This window comes from Schistosoma mansoni, chromosome 5 (genome assembly GCF_000237925.1).
Source record: "Schistosoma mansoni strain Puerto Rico chromosome 5, complete genome".
Taxonomy (NCBI): Eukaryota; Metazoa; Platyhelminthes; class Trematoda; order Strigeidida; family Schistosomatidae; genus Schistosoma; species Schistosoma mansoni.
Genome location: NC_031499.1, coordinates 6,733 through 18,997, shown reverse-complemented (window position 1 = coordinate 18,997; position 12,265 = coordinate 6,733). Strand labels below are relative to the sequence as shown.

General features: G+C 35.9%; 1 protein-coding gene across 1 annotated transcript; it reads right to left on the bottom strand.

The window, feature by feature from the left end:
- Window positions 1-156: 156 nt before the first annotated feature.
- Smp_193960 (hypothetical protein) lies at window positions 157-7,110 on the bottom strand (the record flags this gene model as incomplete). The annotated part of the gene is made up of 12 exons (XM_018797522.1): window positions 157-266; window positions 1,223-1,366; window positions 2,745-2,816; window positions 2,958-3,071; window positions 3,258-3,326; window positions 3,513-3,581; window positions 4,587-4,785; window positions 5,249-5,310; window positions 6,099-6,119; window positions 6,333-6,350; window positions 6,481-6,697; window positions 7,066-7,110. 12 exons carry the CDS (start codon window positions 7,108-7,110, stop codon window positions 157-159), a joined length of 1,140 nt encoding a protein of 379 aa, XP_018652555.1.
- Between the last annotated feature and the right edge of the window lie 5,155 nt (window positions 7,111-12,265).

The following is a 12,265-nucleotide window of genomic DNA, read 5'->3' as shown; positions in this document are numbered from 1 at the left end:
AACACAGATATTTATCAAAATCTAACGATAACACAACGATACACTACTCACTTGTCACTCGTCATCTGACCGACCTGTTAATTTGTAAATCAAGTGACCAATGGAAATCATGGGATGGAATTGTAACCGTAACAATTTCGCTAACATGCATGCTTTCTATTCCTGTATTGTTGTTTGATGAGGCCAACTCAACCGATAAACATTTGCATCAATCCATCGATTGTTGAGACCCTGATTTTGCCAATCAACAAATCGATACACGTTTCCTAGTTATAGGTCGTGATTTTAAGAAACAGAACAGCGTTAGACATGGTAACAGTCGTCACATATTCGGACAACAGTGATATCAGACGTCTGTGTATATGACGTTCGTTTACAGTCTGAATATTGTTTACTTGATTTGACAGCACTTGTTGTGAAAGTGAGTTATTGAGACGAGATTTAAATGGACATGTCAACCTGTCAGTCTGTTCTTAGTGATTAAGCGAATAGCCTCAGTGAGCGGATGGTTTACTGAGAACAAATCACTAATACTGGAAATTTTTAATAGATTTTATTTGAAAGGTTAATCAATTAGCGTCTTAAAGAGTTTATTCTCTCTGCATATTGTAAACCGACTCCATGTGGTCTCGTCGTTATGAATAAAGAGAGTGTGTATATCTCGACTTTAGAGTGAATGTGATTCCGATTCCAAGGTTTCTCATATTGTTACTGGTTATGCTAAAGTGTATTCATGGTTGGTGTGCTGGTTCCACGCTGTAGATGTTATCACATGGATAAGGTATTTCTACTGAGCTCTATGTTCATGTTATTTCGCTTTGACACAAATCCAATAGGTTGTGTTCTGAGTGTCGATTGTTTTCTCACACACGTTGCTTTCACAGAGACTGACGTTTCGACCAGGGTGAATCCCTCAGTGGCTACTAGTATCAAATGATGTTAGGGACATTACGATATCCAATAATCATTCACTTGTATCCACGGTCAAATCTGAAAAGCTATTTTCAACATATACTGAGAGTTATTCTTAACATTTACGCTATCTAGGTAAACAATGATGAGGAAAAGTATTTGTGGAATCTGCAATAATGTAAGTTGTACTGTATGATGTGACATGATGATAGAGGACTGCAGATGATATCATCACTCACACGTGATCAATATACAACATTTGAATTGGATAATAACGATTATGCAGTGAGCGACACATTTTACGACTTACCAGATGGAAACGAAGCATAAATACAGTGACCTATAATTTGATAAACAATTACGAAGTATTTATCAGCGAGGACTGGATATGAATTACGATTATTCGAAAGAATACCACGTGCACCACAGAACATTCTCATAGCTTGACACCTAACTAAATCAGCAATTACCAAACACATCGAAATCATCATAGTCTTTCAATCAATCAAAGCATTCATCTGCAAATATAGAAGTAAGAATTAAGTCGAAGTGACATACAGTCGGAATAAGGAGACAGACAATGACAGGTTCTCCAATACCTCGGTTTTGAGCAAACGATATCATTCAGAAGCATAATGACAGCTGCACAACCAAGTTATCCAGCTTAATGAATGACACCTCAACAAAGTTAGACAGCTAATAGTAAAGTATATGTACTAAAAAAAACTTAAGGGATTCCGTGTTCACAAAATGAAACGTCAACCATGATTTAGAAAAAGCTCATTGCCTAACACTTTTTAGGAGTGTGCTGGCTGAAGGGACAGAATTTAAGTCACTGATGAATCATTAGACTACGGAGAAACTACACACTTAGAGCGAATTTTCAGTGACCACATTCGACCAATTTATTCAATTTAAATGACTTTTATTATCCCGTTGTTGATAGTTTTGCCGAAATTACATCGGTTTTGTTTGCATATATGCGACATGTGTGCAATGCCTCTACCTAATCTTAACCACAATGCATATAGCTGTCAAGTCATAAGTAGAAAAATGCACTCGAATATTTTCGTGTTAAAATGAAAAGGAGTTGTTTCAGCATAATCAATTTTGAATGTTACCTGCATAGTTCAATTTCAAATTTTCTAGTTCGGAGATTCGTATTATTGAGGGCAAACCTTGAAAATAATTTCGATGAAAAAATTCAATAAGACGTAATTTCACATCAGAATGTAAAGTGACTTTTCCATGTCATGAAACTCGACAATAAACAGAGAACAAAAAACAGGACAAATATACTGGACAACACAATGTGATGAAAGAGAGTGATGATGAGTTCGCACACAGACATTAGAAAGTCAGTGACATATTGAAAAGCGGGAAATAATTTTAAATCGGTAAAAGATAAAACAAAAAACTATCGATGATGAGTTTGTAGAGGAAATGGATGAAGGAGATTTTAGATAACCAAATTCATACAAATTAAAACAGAAAGACTTTGTAAATAATGATGTCCGTATGAAATAGAGAATAGGCGGAATACAACAATTAGTTGAAAACTGAAGGTATATAAGAAAAGGAAATAGAACAGGTTAAAATCGAGACTAAATGATGTGAAAAAGTGCCATAGGAAGAATAGACAGAACATAAAAAACACGTGATGCGAACAAGCACATGAGGTATGCTGATGAATCAAGGAAATGACACAAAGTTATGGAAAAATATTGTTGGAAACAATGGTCACGAATACATGACCACCAAAACTGACATGTCTCAAGACATCTAATTTGCAAACGGGGGTGAGAGAGAAACTGTCAGTTGAGGAAACATACCAAGAAGATTTTCTTTCTTGTCAGTCGTTTTATCAGGTTGAGATATTCCGCTCGGTTCGGTCTTATCCCCACCTAAATGCGAAGAATACATTGCAAAACAAACCGACAGAGTGAGTTTTATGGGACAGTGAAATAGTTGAAAGGAATATCTGATATGTCATCCATCGATCGCATAATGTTGAAAAATCAAAAATCATAAGATCGTATATTTACAAATCAGAGAGAAAGAGAGATAAACTATCAATGAACGAAACATACCAAGATTTTCTTTCTTGTCAGTCGTTTTATCAGGTTGAGATATTCCGCTCGGTTCGGTCTTATCCCCACCTAAATGCGAAGAATACATTGCAAAACAAACCGACAGAGTGAGTTTTATGGGACAGTGAAATAGTTGAAAGGAATATCTGATATGTCATCCATCGATCGCATAATGTTGAAAAATCAAAAATCATAAGATCGTATATTTACAAATCAGAGAGAAAGAGAGAAAAACTATCAATGAACGAAACATACCAAGATTTTCTTTCTTGTCAGTCGTTTTATCAGGTTGAGATATTCCGCTCGGTTCGGTCTTATCCCCACCTAAATGCGAAGAATACATTGCAAAACAAACCGACAGAGTGAGTTTTATGGGACAGTGAAATAGTTGAAAGGAATATCTGATATGTCATCCATCGATCGCATAATGTTGAAAAATCAAAAATCATAAGATCGTATATTTACAAATCAGAGAGAAAGAGAGATAAACTATCAATGAACGAAACATACCAAGATTTTCTTTCTTGTCAGTCGTTTTATCAGGTTGAGATATTCCGCTCGGTTTGGTCTTATCCCCACCTAAATGCGAAGAATACATTGCAAAACAAACCGATAGAGTGAGTTGGATGAGACAGTGAACTAGTTGAAAGTGATAAATGAAAAGTCAATAACTGATCTGTTTATATTCTTCATTACTAATATCTGAGTGCAATAATGTGCTTATATGTTTGTGTGCTTGCTCTCATCTTCCTTGTTTCATCTGTCGCGACTTTAGATTCCTTATGTGATTGACATACTCGTCATCGTCGAAAAGGACAAGCTGGAAAACACATAATCTGGTCAACAACATGTTTGATGACATACAATTCACAATGGGAAGGGCGTCAATCTACAAACTACAAACTACAAACTACAAACTTTATTCAGGAGTAAGGAGATGCAATGCAACACACTTGTGGAGCGAAAGATCAAGGGAAATATCTGAAAAATATTTTTTCGAAGGGATGGCTGCCCGGTCGACTGCATCAAAAAATATCAATGAGACGTGTCAATGGAAACAAAATTAAGTACATAAACCATCGAACGGATCATCCTACCATATGTGAAAAACATATCGTAAATTACAACGAGATTATTGAAGCTGCTTAGGAATAGGTTTAGCACACAAACCTGTAAAACCACTTCAATCAACCCTATACAAACCAAAGAGCGAAATTATGAATGAAGAGAAACTGAGAGTCGTCTACAAATTAAATGTTTTTAGCTGCGAGTATCAATGTATCAGACAAAGTAGATGCTATCTTCATCTTCACCTGCATAAACACCAATTAGCTGTCCGATGCCATAACATATCCTCGACTATATCAATAAATGTGGACAACTATAGACACACATTCGACCGAAAAAATGTTGTAATCTTGGATAGAGATATTGCTAAAAGCACCAGAAGATTTTTAGAAGCTTCTCACCCAGCTCATTCAGCGATTGACAAATAGAATGAGATTGATACTATATATCAATCAATTAAAAAAATCAGGAACAAATATAACTTTGTATTTTCACGTATTTTGCATAAATACTAACCATGTTGTTCCCCAAACAGTAGTTCCATAATAGACCAGTGAATTCTTCTATATATATTATAATTTGTACAGCAATATCCTTTCTTCATAAGTTCTAAGTAATTCATCTCCGTTTTTATATTTCCCGATTTCACATCAAAAAAACAGCTCTTCACTAATTCACCGAATCCGGGGTATCTTCTCGACATAACCTCCTTCAGCTGAAATCAAAGTATTGAGACAGTGTTTTATGGGATTAATACGTATGCTGTAATCTACTGGCATAATGTTCTTTCTTAACAGTTAAATATTCTATACTCATGTGTATGTGTCATATAAGAAGCCTGTGAGGGTTTGCTATGATTTCCCTATGAAATCGTTTTCTATATAAATCCTGATGATCGTAGATAACAAATTCCACGAAAGCCACATAACAATGACGTTTGAGGTTTAGGTCTTTAGAATATCAAGAAAACAATACACATCAACAAATGTCATCAATGTGAATATCAACGAACTTTCCGTTGAAATTGTGGAATTAACGGTGCGAAGATATAAAAGGTCATGCAATCAACTTAAATTTCTAGGCTCGTTAAATCAACATGCGACTGGTACTTGATCGATCAACGCAAAATGCAATAGATTCAAGAAAACATCATAATGCATGAACAGCAATAAACTCACCTCAGAGCACTTATCAATAGTTACTACATTCTTACCATAGTCCTTTATGAACAGATAGGATTCTGAAACATACGACATTCATTAATTTTGGTTTGTGAAACGAATACTCACTATTAATAAAATATTTCACCAATCGGTTTGTTAATTAAAACGCTCCAATCGGTGTATATTGTAAGCCGAACTACACATCAGTATTTGTGTTGACCGTGGAATTTGTCACACAAACAATAAGATTGTTCGGACATAATTTACATTCACTGCTGGTTTCATTGTCGGTCAAACGAATACGGCGTCCGCCATGACGAGAAGTTGAAACCAGTGCAGGAAACGTTGTCATAGTTTATCACCAAAGTCTCAACAAGAATATCAATCTGCAGACTGTTGAGCTGAACGAATCGAAATCAACTCGCCAAAGAACTAGAGCACTTGTCTAGTGAGGAAATCACTGAAATAGAGCTGAGAGACATACAGCGTAGCATTCGAATAATATTTCTGATCAATCACTTGGTTCTTCCGTGTGAATTTAATGCGAGAGTGCATGTGTTTCGAATGTTTTTCAAGCATCTCAATGTGGGGAGCCTATGATTGAGCAGATTGTGGAGATCAATTAGGAAGTCCCAAACGAGTGGAACGTTCTTCGACACATGCAATAAACTGTACAATATCACTTCAGTCGCATAATCGACATTACGCTCGACTGGTTCCCATCATTCAGTTCTCACATCATTGACAAACAAAGCAATCAACACATTTCATATTGTCAGTCACCTTCACACATCAGTTTGGATCATCAAGAGATAACAGGAAGTTCGAATTTCAAAACAACCGCCTCATACACAGGACAACTTACCACGGTCAAGGGGTTTCGGATCTACAATTCAGAATAAATATTATTATGTGGTTGATGACAACAGGCTGAATCTTTCACTCATTTTATCACTCATGCTTACAAACCATTACACATCCATCATCTCTGAAATTAGTACACTACATTGACGGATCAGTGTGTTCAATATTTCGTAGTATGACCGACTTCAACAGACTTCACAATACACATAAACTACAGAATTTATCGTGAACTTACCACTCACTGAAATGATATCTGAAATGGAGTGCAGTATATTTACTTAGTGCTGAAAACCACAAGTTATGTTAATTTAACTGAACAGTTTACATATTGATCAAGTGTGTATATCAACTAGAAAATTGACGTGCATTAGTGATTCACTCACCAGTTATCCACGTGCTTTCCTTATTCACAATACCGGATTCAAGTGTATGCTTCAACGATGGAAACCACGGATTTGGTGAAAATATGGTTTCCATTTCATTGGATAACAATGCAAGTTCAACATTGATGGTTTCGCCTGTCCGTTGTGTTTCACTGATGTCACATGATAGAGTAGCAGAACTCAGTTTTGGCTCCAATCCCCTCACCACATCCAAAACCTTTAAACAATTATATGAAAAGACTATCCGTCAAGTTGTTTCTTTGAAGTATTTGTGAAGGTGATCATTCTAACTCAAAACGTAAATTTTATTGGTGTTCGTATAAATACTCACATCTGCATATTTATGTCTAATCACATTTTTCATAAAAATGCTTGACCACAGTTACAATAACCCAACACTGAATCACACTGATATTCAACATTTACCCTACAGTAATAAAGTTTCATTCCTACATATTTTACAAATTTTCACATCAATGTACAAATCGCATTACAATACATCATTCTACATTGATTGCTATGTGTTTACTAGATCGATTTGTAGGTTCAACTGGAGATTGATGTGGCCAATATATGAAGATCGACTGAAGTAAAATGACTCGAATAATGTTGTCCTACATATGTCTTCATGTTTGAGAACTCGAGTGATAGCGCTTAGACTTACATTTTTACAGTATCTATCCAAAGGATTCAGGGATTGTTCAACTTCATTCTTTTCAATTATTTCATCCCAATCAATAGTAGAAACGTTGAGTGTAGTTACAACGATATCTAAAAGAAATCAGAATTCAAATAAATTAGACGCAGGCATCATTCAAACACGACAGCCGTTGGAAACATTAGCATAGCTGTTTTGGAGGATCGGGCAAATTATTCAAAGTAATCCATTACTTTCACTGTGTGATTTATATTGCTTATGTGCAGATCTGTGGACACTGACAGATTCATCCACCACTTTTTTAAGCCTCACCATGCTGATTATGGATGGAAAAACGTTTCGTCAATCGTACATTTAACATTGGGAACGAATTCAAACTCGGTGATTCAATATACGATAACTAATTAGGAGTTTCTAGATGAATGAGCTAAAACAAGAATCAACAATACGTCATACTAAACAACACTGGGATCGTCACTTCAATTTTCATCAAGTGGAACCCATGAAAATGGTCACTCATAACAATTTTCACTGTAATTCCAGTGTATGTGCAGAATATCTGCAGTGACTGAACATTAATTCAAATTGTAATGAATAATTCACTCGAGATACATCGAAATAAACTAAACTCGATCAATATTTCATACAACACGTGATGTGAGTGCAATTCATCGGATGAGATTACTGTTCGAATAACTTACCTTTATGTGTAGACTGAAGAGACTGCGCTGTCACTTCTTGATCTTCTGTGATGTCAACAAAAAAACAATGGGGATTATGGAGACGAAACACTCACCTGAATTAAGAAATGCTTTATCAATTGACTGGTAAGTAGACACAACAAGTGATTGGTCAGTGAGTAGTGACTAGCATCATGTTTACATCTTATTAACAACTTAACGGCATTGAACATTGAGTGAGTTAGCCAATACACATTATTTATTGAACAAGGAATTCGCGTATAGACAAGAGTTCAGGTGTTGAAGAATAGCTCAGTGTTGATATCACAGATTGTGGAGCTATTTTACATGAGCTCCAACCCACTGCAATGTAAAACCTCCTTCAAACCTCCAGACAGACTTTGCTGACGAGTGATTATCAGTATGCACGACGGTTCTTGAGTTATCTGGTGAAGTGTTCACAAGTAAAATTTGTGGTTGAACAGTTGTTGTTCATTGCTTTCAGGTCCCATATTGGAACAAATCGCTTCTTCCGTGTTCTCTAGTCGTGATTGGTGGCTTAGCGAAGGTCGTTCCATGATTCGATCTAACGATTTGGAACAGGTTCTCAACAAACTGACACAAAACATCACAACTAATCACTTCACAGAGGATTTCGTCGTTCATTATTCAGAGTTCTCATTTTCAAGAAACCAGCTGATTTCCATCACCACAGTTATATGAAAACTTTTGATCGAATGACATGACCTCAATTTCTCTACTACTGTTCTGTTTTGTGAACTATGTTTAGGTTTGAATACTTATTGTTTTGTGAGAGTTAGGCTGCTCGGCGAAACGCTCACTCATACGAACGAGGCGATATTCCATTTGACAGAATGGAGCTCGACAAATCATCACATTGATTTATTGACATCCATTCACTTTGTATAGTCATCACCTCTTCATAAATGAGAGTTTATACTCTGTGCAATCTTCAATTTGTTTAGCCTAATATTGGTTGATGGGAGCTCTGTGTTTTCGTTGTAGGTATACAGATCTGAATTGACACTGATCTTTGTAAGTAGACGCGCAGTCTGAGTACCAGCCTGCATGTCAATAATAATAATAATTTTAACATTTATGCAATATTGGAAAATAATGGAAATTGTACACTACATTTAACACTGTAAAATGTTTTTCATGTTCACATAACATATTTAACTATAAAAAAAATAGGGAAATAAACAGAAAGGAAAATAAAGCATTTATCTTGTTATAGAGAGCAGAGAAGACGAATTCAATGATTATTATTAATAATTGACTTAGAACTCTTGGTAAATAATAAAATTCTTAGGGATATAAATCATGTAGTTCGTTCATTAAAATATAACGAAGGAACAGGACATTTTGAGAGAGGGGGGAGGGAGTGAGAAAGAGGAGTTTGAAGAGGGGATTAGAGGGAGAAAAAATCATTGTCTTATGATCAACTTATTCAGTTATGAAATATTTTCACAATTGCGAATAGACTTTTGAGTAGAATCATTAAATTGCTTGAGACTATTTAGTAAGAGTAAAGTTTCCAAAAAGTTTGAAATGGTATTAGTGGGTGACCAATCCAACGCTTGGTGAATTCTGTTTTTCAGTGAAAGGAAAAACCTACATCGAAGTATCAAAAGGCGACGTCGCTCGGAACGCTTGACCACCACAAACCAGTTATACTTGTGGTGCCCCTTCCATCCATAGGAACATGGTGAAGCCTAGTAGGCTTTTCTGGAGAAGAATATTACGTCGAGTATATTACATCGAGTATAGGTAGAGTGGTTGATTAGTCCGATCTCTACCACCAGCATTACCACTCACATTATTTCAGTCCCGTGATCCAGCAGGCACGGCGAGGATGTGTGAGTCGGTTTTTTCTTCACAACCTTATGCTGCTCCTTCCAGCCAAACAAGTTGGTGAATCCTAGTAGGCTCTTCTGGAGAAGAGGCTACATTGAAGCACGGCACAACTACCGGGGCGCAATAGTTATTTCTGCATTATTTTTTGTCTTTGGTTTTACTTCCTGTCCGGTGATTGCTGACCACCAATGTACTACATAGCAGTGATTAATTATGCCTTTTTTAGTTGATAGTGTCTTATTGCAACCAGGGTATGGACATTTATTTTGGTTATTTTGGGAGTTATTTTTATTTATTTTAGTTTTAGCTTCAGTTTTGGTTAGATTGTATTGCGGATGACAAGATTGAATATGTTTATTTAACCAATCCAAAGTCTTATATGTCTTGTTACGGTCATTTAGGGGACAGTTATACAGGTTTTCATTAGTAGTTTTATTTAGGTGGTCATTTCTATAGCGCCTGTTCATTTCCTTTATTGTGGCGAACATTCCAATGAAGTTTATATTTTGGCATACATGCTTAAGTTGACGTTTTCCTATTATTTTTGGGAAATGCTCTTGATATGCATTTATTTTAACCTTGTTGTGTTGGTTTTCGCAGTTACTGGGAAGACGTTCACCGATTGCCTTAATGTTTTGGAATAGCTGTCTTAACCAGTTTTTAGTATGTGCCTTCCTATTATTACTCGGGTTTTCAAAGTTACTATATAAGGACCTCACCATTAGGCTATTTGAACTTTTGTGTGCTACATACCATAAATTTAGTCTGCTTTGCATGATTTTAGTAGTTAAGCTTGGTAGGTTTATTTTAAGTTTAAGTTGTTCAACAGTAAGTTGTTTTTTATCATTTATACCTAAAATTATTCGTCTTACTGTGTTTAGTACCGATTCTAGGCTAGACCAGTCCTGGTCCTATAGTATTATGGATTCTAAACCATATGTAAGAACGGTGATTATTGAAGAATTCACCAGCTTGATTTTGGTACTAAGGCTGAGTTCTTTAGACTTGAGTATTGGCTTGATCTTAATTATTGCACTTTTAGCTTTTTCTATGTTATGGGTGATAGCACTATCAGGAGTTTCTTTGTTATTTATAGTGGAACCAAGATAGTGAAAGGTTTCTACCTCCTCTATCTCCTTATTGTCTGTCTTGACAGATGGTAAGCTACTTTTCTTATTTATTACCATAACTTTAGTTTCGGAGATTGATATCTCTATACCAATACTAGTTAAGTTTTGTTGTAGGTGGTTCAAGGCTTTAGTAGCATCTTCCGTTGTATTAGTGATTAGAAATAAGTCACCAGCATATTCTAAGTATTTAACTGTCCAAGTCTTCTTATGCTGATCTTTTGGGGTAACCCCTTTTAAAGTGTTGTCTATTGTATGTTCTAATATATTTTGGAAGTTGAAGATAGCCGGACCTTCTTTACTACCCTGCCTAACTCCCCTATGCATTGTGAAGTTTAGTTCTGTGTTCCTTAAATAACCCTTAGGACTATCTGGTAGTTTATTTATGCAGGAGTTTACATTATTTGATGGACGTATTTTAGCTAATGTGTCTAAGATTAATTGTTTAGGTAAAGTGTCGAAGGCTTTAGTTAAGTCAACGAATGTTGGAACGATAGTGCAGTTAGTATCTAGAGAAGTCTGAATTATATGTTGTGTTGCCATCTTTAGGTGGCCGACTTATATGGGATTGAGGCTTTATCAGCAGCTTGTCTGATCGCATTTTCGATTTGACATGGATTATATTTATTTTGAAGTAAGCTATTCAGTATATTTAAGTATTCTGCAGTCAAGGCGTGTATCACCTGACGTTGTCTTCGTTTAGGTTTATTATTAGGGTTAGGGGTCTTATAATTATTTAGATACTTTAGCTTAAGTATGATTGTGACCATATAATGATCGGGATTTGTTTCCATAGAGCGACTGTTGTTAATGCTATGAACCATTAATTAAGAGTTATTTTTTATCAATACTAAATCTATCATATGTCCAGTTTCGGTTTTAGGGTGTACCTAGGTGGAAGTTTTGTGTACTAGTTTAGTAATGAACGTAGGAATTACTCGCAGACTTAATGTTTCGTATAAGAGTATTAGCCTTATGCCATTTGCTGATGTTTCCGGTTCACGCCTATTGGCTTTTCCTACGATGTTAGGGTAGTAGGTGTGAAGTTCCTGGCTTAGCCTACAGTTGAAGTCGCCTAGAACGAGTATAGGAAGTTTATTTAGTTTAAGCTGCCTAATTGTATTTTTAAGTTTAAGATAGAATTTTTCCTTACTGATATCTTCACCAGAAGACTCAGTTGGGGCATAGCAACCAATAATGTTTGTAGTTTGGTTAGTGGCTTTACCATTTATTTTAATGGTGGCTATTCTGTCAGCTATCTCTTTAGAGTTGATGTCAGTAACCATTGAGTGGTTACTAATGACGAAGCCGACACCGGTGTTCCGGCAGTCTTTGATGTCTGGGTTGGAGTTATAGAGGGTTGAACTATTATTTAATTCGGTGGTTTTGGAGACCATCCTAGTTTCCGTAATCACTGCTATGCGGTACTTGTGTTCGACAAT